The sequence below is a fragment of the Rhincodon typus genome, chromosome 2 (assembly GCF_021869965.1).
Source record: "Rhincodon typus isolate 14 chromosome 2, sRhiTyp1.1, whole genome shotgun sequence".
Classification (NCBI taxonomy): Eukaryota; Metazoa; Chordata; class Chondrichthyes; order Orectolobiformes; family Rhincodontidae; genus Rhincodon; species Rhincodon typus.
The window spans coordinates 57666157-57679216 of record NC_063333.1 but is presented as its reverse complement, the minus strand read 5'-3'; the positions used below and the strand labels follow the sequence as shown (position 1 = coordinate 57679216).

The 13060-nt window shown below is 40.2% G+C and overlaps 1 protein-coding gene across 1 annotated transcript in view; it reads right to left on the bottom strand.

Annotated features, from left to right (window-relative positions):
• Positions 1-13060, bottom strand: part of LOC109913433 (contactin-associated protein-like 2) — a 1704267-nt gene that overhangs the window by 727512 nt on the left and 963695 nt on the right. The window contains exon 13 of the mRNA XM_048610560.1: positions 6795-6995. Within this exon, the coding sequence (XP_048466517.1) occupies positions 6795-6995 (201 nt within the window). The remainder of the gene's footprint in view (positions 1-6794; positions 6996-13060) is intronic.

Here is a 13060-nt window from a genome sequence, read left to right as displayed (position 1 = left end):
TTCCCTCACAGCAAATCTCCCATATTACCCTAATGGATTTAACATCAGATGAAATTCAGGAGATTCATTTTATTATCTATCTCTACTCATGCCACAGAACAAAATCTATGTTGTTTGAGTCATTATTCTCTGGAGTCATTTTCTGTAACAGACATACTGCAAATGCTTAAATTGGAACAACAGCTTCTGATAACCGATTGGGTATTAGATTTAGAAAATAAACATCCTTTTGTGGATGATCCTTTTCCTTATTCACATTCATTTAGGATTATCACCTTTCTTCCCCAAATACTCTTCCGCCAATTTCAATTGTTCACAAAATTTCAAATATTGGATTTCAGAAAACACATAATAAGACCCTTTTTAGACAGCCAATGGATAAAGTAAAAGCTCATGGGAACCAAGATGCTGTTGTAAATTGAATTATTAGTAAGCAACAAGAAGCAGATAATAATTATTAATTATAATAGTTGTAATTTGGCATCCACAAAAACCTGAATCCCATAGTGATCAATCCAGAAATTCACTAATGACCTTGACAAAGTTTTATAAACACTGTTCAAGCTTGCATGTTCTGTTGAAAAGAAAGGTTTTATGAATAGAGAAATACAAGTAATAACAATGTCACACTAAAATTAAGTTATGACCTGCAGATTAAATGAATGTCTGCATATTGGGATCTCCTGATTCCACAAGAGAGGTATTCTTGTTTTTTAAATAATAACCCTTTTACATTTTCTTTGTTGTATGCTGCTTATCTCAATGTGAAGTACTTCTGAAATTTCTTTTGTACAGTAGTACAATGGCTTAAACCGAATGACTTGTCATTTGCCTGTGTGGCACATTCGAGATTGCTACACGTCCACATACATTTGTAGTTTGGAGAGAATATTGGCGATGAGGCAAAAATAAACGATAAATGTGATTGACCCATGACCTAAGCACAAAGATCTAAACATGAAGCTTCATTTTAGAAACCACAGCCTCAATCTCTTTTCTTGCATTTCTACATTAAATGTATTTATGATTTTATGTTGACAATTGCTGTAATTTTCCAAGCTTAATGTTGGAGAACAACTTGAATTTCTCATTCACCTTTAATGAAGGATATGCAGGAAAATATCCCAAAATTGTTGTTAATTAAGACCCAATTGGAATATTGCACACAGTTCTGAGCACCATACTTTAGAAATAATTTGGGTCCTTTAAGAGGATAACAAGGAGATTTTCTAGAATGGCTCCAGGAGGTAAGGAAGTTTAGGTGGAAGGTTAGTATTGAAATATTAGGGCTGCTGTTATCGGAGAAACGGACATTTAGAGAAAATTTGTTCATGATGTACAAGATTGTGACAAGTGTAGAGAAGACTGACAGAGATAACCTGTTGCTGTTAACTGACGGTACAATGAAATGGGGGCACAAGTATCAGGTTTTCAGCAAGAAACATGGAATGTGAGGAGGAACTTTTTCTTTGCATGGCAAGTGAGCATGGTCTGGAATTAATTGGCTATGAAGCTGAAATAATCAGTAATTTTAAAAGGAAACTGGATGGTAACTTGGGGACATAAACTTGCAGCGCTATGGAAATATGGAAGGGAAACAATAGAATTCCTCACTTTCCTCATGCCTCCTAAATCTTCATGCTTTTAAAATCCAAGTTTGGGCACTACTTCTGATTTCTTTTGTACTTTCTTTAACATTATTCAACTTAGTGGTAATGATAGATCTTGGAATTTAAGCAATTAGTATTATTTTGAATATTCCTATAATTTATATTATGTTCCATTTTTAAGTGATTAATTCAAGACATTGATGAATGAAATTCAGGATTTTTATGGCACACATTCAGATTTTTAGAACACACAGTGCTGATATTGACTGTCAAGTAACATGGGGAATAATTAGATTCACGACTCAACCCCATTAAACTGATTGACATGTATATTCCGTCAATTACTAAAAGAATTCAAGTGCTTCTGACTTCTTAAAATATACTGTGGTACCCCACCTCAAAAATATCAAAATGGTTTGATACTTAGATTTTCTAATCATCTGTTCTATATTCCTCCTGCAACTAAAGTGTAACTGCTCCAAGGAAATTATAAATTGGATAAAATATTTCTTTCACACCATGGCAAACTGAAAATTAAAAACACCTGCTCAAACATTGATCTTGTTCAATTGGAGACTAGATTACTTCAGGAATTCATCTTGGATTCACAATTCCTTGGTGTTTCTAGCTATATGAACTGCGTTGCTGATTTATGCATTTTTGTTGTCAGTGACACATTATAAACAGTTCTCTAGAAGCTCAGAACTGCCAATTGAAAGGGAATCAATGATCAGCTAGAAATTGCCAGAAATGCATAATGTACCTTTAGCTGATTTGTCAACTTTTGGTAAATGAATTTTGAAAATATTGGAATTTCAGAGAACAAAATTGCTTAGGATATGACTTGGAAATACTCGTGGCATTTACTGCATTTAAAAATAAAACAGAGAACAGTGATAATTTGAATATGTTGTTTTATCATTTTCATACCTGCTGCCATGGGACATGACTTTTAATATCAGACAAATTACATTGGAAAAGTGCCAAATCTAGGGAAAGGTCGACAAAGCGCTGACAGAGGAGAGAATAAAGGAACAGCTACACTTGAAGCTTCAGAGCTCAAAAGGTCAACAGTGTTTTAATTCAAGAATACTATGTGGCAATTATAACTTCACCCGGCAGATAGTGGTCAACATCCTGCACCAATATCACATTCTCTGAAACCAAACACCATGGGATCCTTCTTGACATATGCACATTGGGATCTGATGTTATCATCAGACCCAGGCTGTAATATTAACTGGTGCCCTAAAAGAAAAGCAATTGTAGTTTTCCTACCAGGATAAGAAGGTGGGAGGAGGACATAGTGCAAGGACAGGACTAAAAGAAATATGTTGATCAGAGTTCAGGACCAGCATGTTCCTGTGGGGTTGAAAGGTAAGTATGGCAAGATTCGGGAACCCTGAATGACAAAAGATATTGAAAGTTTAGTCCAAAAGAGAAAAGAAGCATATGTAAGGTTTTGGGAAACAGAAATCAAACAAGGCCTTTGAGGAATATAAACGAAGCAGGAAACAATTTAAACAAGGAACTAGAGGGTGAAAAGTGGCCATGAAATGACGTTGGCAAGTAGGATTAAGGAGAATCCCAGCGCATTTTATACATATATTAGGAGCAAAAGGGTAGCTAGTGAAATGGTAGGTCCACTCAAGGACTTCACTTACGCGTGGAGCCAAGAGGAAGTGAGTCAGGTCCTTAATGAGTGAATAATGAGTTTGCATCGGTATTCACCAAGGAAAAGGACAAGGATGATGGCAAGATTTGGGAGGGCTGTTTTGATATTCTAGGGCATGTCAATATTAAGAAGGAGGTGGTGTTGGGAGTCTTGAGAAACATAAAGGTAGATCAGTCCCCAGGGCCTGATGGGATACTGAGGTAGGCAATGGAGGAAATTGCTGGGGTCTTGACAGAGATCAGAGATCTTCATATCCTCTTAAACTACAGGTGAGGTCTTAGAAAACAGAAGAATAGCCAATGTTGTTTCTTTGTTTAAGAAGGGCAAGTGGAATAATTCAGGAAATTATATGCTAAAGAGCTTTACATCAGAGGTAGGTAAATTATTGGAGAAGACTTGTAGGGACAGGATTTATTCACATTTGATTTATTAGGGCCAGTCAGCATAGCTTTAAGTGGCGGAGATCTTGTCTCATATATTTGATTGAGTTTTTTGAGGAAATGATGAAGATGATTGCTGAGGGTAGAGCAGTGGATGTTGTCTACATGGACTTTCCTAGGGCATTCGACAAGGTCCTTATGGTAGGCTGGTCCAGAAGATTTAGTCATAGGGGATCCATAGTGAGTTGGTAAGTTGGATATAGAATTAGCTTGGCCATGGAAGAGAGAGGGTAGTTGTGGAGAAGTGCTTTTCTGACTGGTAGCCCATGACCAGTGGTATTCTGCGAGGATCAGTGCTGGGACCTCATGTTTGTAATATATATATATTTTAATGACTTGGATGATAATGTAGGTAATCTGATTAGTATGTTTGTAGACAACACAAAAATTGATAGAGTTGTGGATACTGAGAAAGATTGTCAAATGATATGGTACGATATAGGTCAGTTGGAAAGTTGGGTGGAGAAAATGGCATATGGAGTTTAATCCCAACAAGTGTGAGGTGATGCATCTAGACTAGTCAAATGCAAAAAAAAATACAGTTAATAGCAGGACATTTTTAGAGAGGGATCTTGGAGTCCAAGTCCATAGCTCCCTGAATGTGGCAACACAGGTGGTAAATAAGGCATACAGCATGCTTTCCTTCATTGATTGGGGCATTCGGTATAAAAGTTGGCAAGACACGTTGCAGCTGTATAAACTTAGTTTGGCCACATTTGGAGTATTGTATGTTATTCTGGTCATCACTCTACAGGAACGACTTGGAGGCTTTGCAGAGGGTATAAAAGAGATTTACCAGGATGTTGTCTGGATTGGAGTATATGAGTTATAAGAAGAAGTTGGAGAAACTTGGATCAGAGATAATAGGAACTGCAGATGCTGGAGAATCCGAGACAACAAGTTGCAGGGCTGGATGAACACAGCAGGCCAAGCAGCATCATAGGAGCAGAGAGGCTGACGTTTCGGGCCTAGACCCTTCATCAGAAACTTGGATTGCTTTTGCTAGACCGTCAAAGGCCGAGGGGTGACCTGATAGAAGTAAGGAAAATTATGAGAGGCATGGATAGGGTGGGTAGTCAGATTCTTTTTTTCCCCAGGGTGGAAATGTCAAATACTAGGTGGCATGGGTTTAAGGTGACAGGGAGGAAAGTTTAAAGGCAATGTGTGTTCAGCAAGTTTGTACACAGAGGGTGGTTGGTGCCTGGAACATGCTGTCAGGGTAGGTGGTAGAGGTAGATAGGATAGCAGAGTTTAAGAGGCATTTGGACAGACACATGAACAGGCAAAGAATAGAGGGATATGGATCATGTGCAGGAAGATGGGATTAGTTTGGAATGGCAACATGGTTGGCATGAGCATGGTGGGTCGAACGGCCTGTTTCTGTGCTGCACTTATCTATGTTTTACATTTGTCTACTTTTCGTTTGAAGCCAGGAGGAACAGAAGTATCTCTTTATCCCCCTTTCCTGGAAGAATAGCAATTCCAAATCTCCCACTTTCTGACATACCTACCGTGCAAACCTCCGATGGCGCTACGTCAGACTGTTGTGCCCCCTGACGTTGCAGTGGTGTGCAGGTGTGGACCAGTATTACAGGCACATTGCCCACACTCATGCAGTAGCACCATCTGTAACCCTATTCCTGCTCTTGGTTCAATAACATTAATAATATTTGTTATGGATCTGATTACAGAAGGTAATTGACTATGTTTTTATTTAAATTTTGGTCAGCAGAACTAAGCATAAAATCTTTCACCTCAAGAAAATGACTGAATTGAATGCCTTACCTTAATGCAACTTGAAAACTAATAGTTTTAAGGAAAAACAACTACAGAAAATTAATGCACAGATACACATTTAAGAGTGTATCAGGTAAATGATACAAAATTACATTAGTAACAAAATTGAGAATCTAAGCTTTACATGGGATAATTTCAGTGGATTGCTTCTGAATTAGTAGAATGTTCCCATTTTGTAGAAATTGTGGCTGTCTTAAACTAAAAAACTGCAGTCATCAGAATCCGCTGTTGATAACCAATGGTGGATCTGAGGAAAACCATATGATCTTTCTATGCAAAAAAAAAGAGCAAGTAATTGATGCAGTCTATCATTTGAATACAGATCCTGTCACTTGATTCCAATGGATGAATTTTTTTTTGTGCAACTGGATAACAGAGAATACTTCCAGTATACTGTTCAGCTGCACTATTATTTTGTATCAGAGCTTTAATTTCTTTTCTAATATACTCTTAGTCGGTAAGCCTACAGATATACCGATTTTATCCCATTGTCTGATGCATAATTTCTAATATTCTTGGTAGCTCTCATAACAGTACACATTTTCAGCATGTTCCACACCTTTGTATAAAAATTCCTTCTCAACATTGCTGTCAAAGTATGCTTTAGGAACAATACCTTCATATCAAATAATGCATTTACTCAAACTAATTAAATGGTATGATTATAGCCACATTGTTTCTACTTATTTTAGCACTTTCCATCCCAGTGCACAGCGTCTACATGCACCATTATCACAGCTTTCACAATATAAAATGCCAACTTGGTGCTATAAAACACATTTGTAAAATACTGCATTATTTAACACTTTAGTTTCTGACAGTTGCTTCGGCTATGGCACATAGCAAAATGTGCCCACATGGCAGAAAAGGATCTGAGATAATAGCAATTACTTAAACAAACTCAACAGTAAATGGGAAGACACCATCCAGTTCTGTTTTGCTTATCTAAATTGGAGCTGCAGATTTAGGAAGCCATCCAATTCAAATGGCATGAAATTACCCATTTGTTACTGCCTGTAATTTTCGGAACACAGTATGAGTTGACAGTCACTCCCCTTCTGCCAGATCTTTGCAAAGCTTCAAGATAATAGCTGACAGAACAAAATCACATGCCTTCTGCATCACCAAATCATACCTTGTTGCCTCAGACAAAATCACATGCAATCACATAACTGGCAAAAGATTAACAATACCACAAAGAATCATTCAACCTGCATTTTTTTCACTTATTTCACATTTGCAACTGCACCTATGCAAACAAAACTGACCTACCTGGAGTGTTCAACAGTCGCGACATCCTGCAAGAGTATGACACATATTGTTCACAATACTCTGCACTTTTCGTAACAGCAGAGATCTGATTCAGTGAGGTGCTATAATTCAACTTCACAACAACAGGTTTCTCTGGAGTAGATCCAGAAATTGTTCTTTGCTGTGGCATGTCATGGTATAATGTCGTCCAGACTTTATCTTCTGTAAGAAACGAGGAAATCATAATCATCAAATGTTTGTATCCCCTATTGAGTGGCATGACTATTAGCTTTGCTGCAAATTTACAGAGTCTACAGATATGCCAAAAAGTATAAAGCCACAGCAGGGTTAAAGGCAGAATCTTAGGAATGGACAGTCTGAAACCCTGGAAGGAAAGCACAAAGTTTGCGTTGGTTTTGCAGATACACCATGGACCTTCCTTCAAAGTTATGTCAGATGAGTGGAAGAGGTCTCCAAGGACATTCACCCCATCAGCTCAGTAAAGAATTCATTTACATTACTTGCAATAACATAATTGAATATATAATTGTCTGGACACCACCAGGGTCTCTTATTTTGACTCCCTGAAGCAAGGAAAAAAAAAATCACCATTTCACACAAATCCTCTTTCATTTTTATAGTCATAGAGTCATCCAGTAATACAGCATGGAAACAGGCCCTTCAGTCCAACCTGGCCCATGCTGACCATGGTACCCACTCAGCTCGTTCCAACTGCCCGCATTTGGACCACATCCCTCTAAACCCTTCCCATCCATGTACCTATCCAAATGTTTTTTAAATGTTGCTATTGCACCTGCCTCAACCACTTTCTCTGGCAGCCCACTCCATATACGCACCATTCTGTGTGAAGAAGTTGCCCCTCAGGTCCTTCTTAAATCTTCCCCCTCTCAACATAAACCTATGTCCTCTAATTTTCAATTCCCCATCCCTGGGAAAAAAGATTATATGCATTCATCCTATCTATGTTCCTCAAGATTTTATGCACCTCAAAAAATTCACCCCTCATTGTCCTACATTCCAAGGAATAAAGTCCTATCCTGGCCAACCTCTACCCATAACTCAGGCCTACTAGTCCTGGCAACATCCTCATTTATCTTCTTTGCATACTTTCCAGTTTAACTGTGACTTTCTTATAACAGGGTGCCCAAAACTGTGCACAATACTCCAAGTGCAGCCTCACCAATGACTTATACAACTGTAACAGAATGTCCCAATTCCTATACTCAATGCCTTGACTGATGAAGGCCAACATGCAAAATACCTTCTTGACTATGCTTTCTACCTGTGGTGCTGCTTTCAATGAACGATGTACTTGTACTCCTAGGTCCCTCTGTTGCACAATACTCCTCAGGGCCTTACCATTTGCTGTGTAAGTCTTACCTTGGGTTGACTTTCCAAAGTGCAACACCTCACACTTATCTGTATTGAACTGCATTTGCCAATCCTCAGCCCACTTTCCCATCTGATCAAGATCCCTCTGTAATTTTTGATAACCTCAGCATCTGTAGAGAGAAAACAGCATGGTGGCTCAGTGGTTAGCACTGCAGCCTCACAGTGCCAGGGACCTGGGTTCGATTCCAAACTTGGGTGACTGTCTGTGTGGAGTCTGCACATTCTCCCCGTGTCTGCATGGGTTTCCTCCCACACTCCAAAGATGTGCAGGCTAGGTGGATTGGCCATGCTAAATTACCTGTAGTGTTCAGGGATGTGTAGATTAGGTGGGTTTTGGGGGGTGGGTCTGGGTGGGATGCTCTGAGGGCCAGTGTGGACTTGTTGGGCTGAAGGGCCTGTTTCCACACTATAAGGATTCTATGATTCATTATCAATGATACCTCCTAATTTTGTATCATCCTAAGAGGTGGATTTCTGTAAATTCATTTGTACTTCAACAAAACAAAAGGAAAATAAAAGCAAATGGATAGCTAACTGACAATAAGATCATGGCTGATCTGTTTGTCTTTTGAATTCTACATTCCCATCAACCCTGATAACTTTTGATTCCCTTCCTTAACACAAATGTATCTACATCGATTTTAAAATCATTCAATGATCTTATTTCCTCTACCTTCTGAGGCAGAGGGAACCAAAGTCACATAACAGTCTAAGAGGAAAAAAAAATCTCCTTATCTTAGTCCTAAAAGGAAGACTTCTAATTTTAAAATATCCACAAGAGGAAACATCCTTTCCTTGTCTCCTTGTCAAGCTCATTTGGGATCTTATACATTTCGACCAACCTACCCCTCACTCTTCTAAGCTCTAGTGGAAACAAACCCAGCCTGTCCAACTTACCGTCATGTGATAAACCATTCCAGCTATCAATGTAGAAACTTCTGAACCACCTCCAATGCGTTATATCAAAATGATCTATATCTTTCCTTAAATAAGGAGCTGACAACTGCACACTGTATTCAAGATGCGATCTTAGCAGGGTGTTGTAAGACTGAAGCACAACATCCCTACTTTTACATTTAATTCTTCTTGCATTTAATGACAGCGTCCCATTAGCCTTATTGATTGTGTGCTATACCTGCATCCTAATTTTTTTTTCTGACCCATGCACTAGAACATCAAGATCTCTTTGCACCTAAGAATTCAGCAGTTATTTTTCTCTTTGAGTAATATCCTGCTTTTTACATTTTTTTTTGCCAAAGAGAACTTCACATTTTGCCACATTATAATCCATCTGTCATACTTTTTCCCTACTCACTCAACGTATTCAAGGTTTTATGCGAACAAACTTACCAGCTCGGCAAGCAAGTCAACAACCACATCACTCAACGTATCTGTATGCATCTGAAAACTCCTTATGTCCTCTTCACAATATTCTTCCCTGTTCTCTGTATCATATGTGAATTTAGTTACCATGCTTTCATATCTCTCATGCAATTTTTGAGGCAAATTGTAAATTTTTGCGACGAAGTTTGGCGCAGGAACCAAGGCTATACCTCTGCATAAGTAAATGGCATGGTTGACACAAGGTCAGGTCCAGTGATGTATAAAGTTTGGGTAGGGGCAACAGTCCTGAACAAGCACGTGGACAATATGAAAGCTGTAAACTCGCACATGGTGTGGGAGCAAAACGTGCCCGGCTCCTCATCTACCTTTCCAACTGTTCCGGATCCCATAGGTTCTCCGTCTCCATTAAGTGTTGAAGATACCTCAGAATCTGAGATGGACATGGCAGATGTCACCGCCTCATGCCTTTGCTACTGAAGAAGAGAATGAATTTCTTCCGAGACACTCCAGGCGCAAGAGGCAAGCTACTGTGTGTTACAGATGGTCAGTATCAGGGGCAGAGTTAGAAGAACCTGACCTAGCGCTGAAAACCATTTTATGTCTTCAGATTCAGAGGGGAAGGTATGTAGTGACTGTAGCAATGTCAGCCAGGTGGACCTCATAGAATAGGAGTTCCCTAACTGGGGCTGTTAATCTGGATGGAAGGAAGTTTTGCCCAGGGTCATCCAGGATGTCACTAAAGTGGGGCACAAGTGCTGTTGCTGTTGCTGCTCTTCGAGTTCCTCAACTGCATTTCACATAACCAACAGGCAATTGTCACAACTTTGTATTTAATTTCTTTCCAGGCAAAGCCAAGAGGTTTCAAAGGACCTGAGAAACCCACAAAGTGTCAATTTAAAACCAGAATCCAGGACTGAATCTGCAGTTAATTGGCCATGACGTATAGGAAATAGTTTCAAAATTTTCAGATCATTCAAAATGTTGAAGCACTTTCTAAACTGTGGGGAGGATAGTGTAGAACATCAAAAAGACATTGCCAAATTGTTTGCAGCCAGAGAAGTTCAAGAAGTATGAGGTGATACATTTGGCAGAAAGGAATAAATTACAGGTGAACTTTCCCCAATCTGGTTTGGCACAAGCAATGATGATGAAAGTGGGAAAATATGAAGAGAATGCAAAAGTAAGGATCTTGACTGTGAGCACATTTTTGTGTTTTCCCCAAAGCCCTAACTGGTGGCATCAGAATCTTACTATTAAGTGGTGACTACCATATTTCTATCCCTTTACTTCTTATTAAAGCTGTAACTTACTTTATTTATATATCACTTTAAATCCTACTTTCCTTCCCCAAGAAACGAGATGGTATAAATTTCTGACGTGCAAGTCAAGTGAGCACTTGGTGACTGCACCTTACTGAATGCTTGACCAGGCCATCATCTAACTGTTGCTTCACAACAATGCCACTCCATGCTCCATGATCACCATCCTTCTTGACCCTTCACCCACATGTTGGCATTGGCAAATCACCAGCCTCACCACAGCATCATGCCTCCTCTTGGTCCAGCTCTGCCTTTCAACATCTTACTTTGGAATTCAGGGACATCTATAACTCACATGCTTCTCTAGATCATAAATTAAGCAGTGGTGCACACACACACACACACACGCACACGGTGTCACCGGTGGGCCAGCATTTATCACCCATTGTAGTTGTCCTTGCGAAGTTGGTGGTGAGCTGCCTTCTTGAAACAGGGAAATGGTGTTAGTGTGAGTGGATATTTTGGTTGGCATGGCCCAGTTTGGGCCAAAGGGCCTGTCTCCATGCTGTGGAACTCTATGAATTAATGACTCTATATATAATTAAACATAGAGGCTAGGAACAGGGGTTGGCCATTTTGCCTTTTGAGACTATTACACTATTCAGTATGATCATGGCTGATCCTTTATCTCTAATGCCATGTTCCTACTTTCTCCCTGTACTTCTCGAAGCTTTTTATATCTAAAAACATATCAATATCTTGCTTGAATATATTCAGTGACTTGACCTCCACAGCCTTCTGTAGAGGTTAACAAACCCTTCTGAAGGAGGGTCTAGGCCCAAAACGTCAACCTTCCTGCTCCTCTGATGCTGCTTGGCCTGCTGTGTTTATTAGTGAAGAAATCTTTCCTCATTTCAGTCCTTAATGGTCTCCTATTTCTGTATCCTGAGACTGTGATCCCTGTTACCAAATTAGGGAAAACATTATTCCTGCAACTAGTCTGTTCAGCTCTGTTAGAATTTTATACATTTCAATCAGATCCCCTCTCATCCTTTTAAACTCTCGTGAATACAGGCCAAGTTGAACCTATCTCTCCCCAAACAACAGTCCTGTCAGCCTCAGTATCAGCCGAGTGAATCTTTGCTGCATGCTCCCTTTGACAATTATATCCTACATTAGGTAGAGAGACCAAAACAACACACTGTACTCCAAGTGTGGTCTCATCAAGGCCATGTGTAACTGCAGTAAGACATCCCTACTACTGAACTCAACTTCTCTTGCACTGAAGATGGGGCAGCAAAGTGGCTCAGTGGTTAGCACTGCTGCCTCACAGTGTCAAGGACCCAGGTTCAATTCCAGCCTCGGGCAACTGTCTGTGTGGAGTTTGCACATTCTCCCTGTGTCTGCGTGGGTTTCTCCAGGTGCTCCAGTTTCCTCCCACAGTCCAAAAATGTGCAGGTTAGGTGCAATGGCCATGCTAAATTTCCCATAAGGATGTGCAGATCAGGTGGGTTATAGGGGGATGGGTCTGGGTGGGATGCTCTGAGGTTTGGTGTCGACTTGTTGGGCTGAAGGGCCTGTTTCCACGCTGTAGGGATTTTATTTAACAAAAAAAGACGACAAGAGCAGGTCAGAAGCTAGGAATACAGCGGCAAGTAATTCACCTCCTGACTCCTCAAAGTCTGTCCACAAGGCACAAGTCAGGAGTGTGATGGAATACTCCCCACTTGCCTGGATGAGTGCAGCCCCAACAACACTCAAGAAGCTTGACACCATCCAGGATAAAGCAGCCGGCTTGATTGGCACCACATCCACAAGCATCCACTCCCTCCACCACTGATGCTCAGTAGCAGTAGTGTGTACAATATACAAGATCCACTACAGAAATTCACCAAAGATCCTCAGACAGCACTTTCCAAACCCACGACCACTTCCGTCTAGAAGGACAAGGGCAGCAGACATACAGGAACACCACCATCTCCAAGTTCCCCTCTATGTCACTCACCATCTGACTTGAAAATATATCGTCGTTCCTCCACTATCACTGGGTCAAAATCCTGAAATTCCCTTCCTAATGGCAGTGTGGGCCAACCCACAGAAGGTGGACTGCAGCAGTTCAAGAAAGCAGCTCACCACCACCTTGTCATGGGCATCTAGGGATGGGCAAGAAATGCTGGCCAGCCGGCGACACCCACGTCCCATAAATGAATAGAAAAAAAAAGTACCATTTGCCTTCCGAATTGCTTGTTGCACTTACCTGTCTACTTTCAT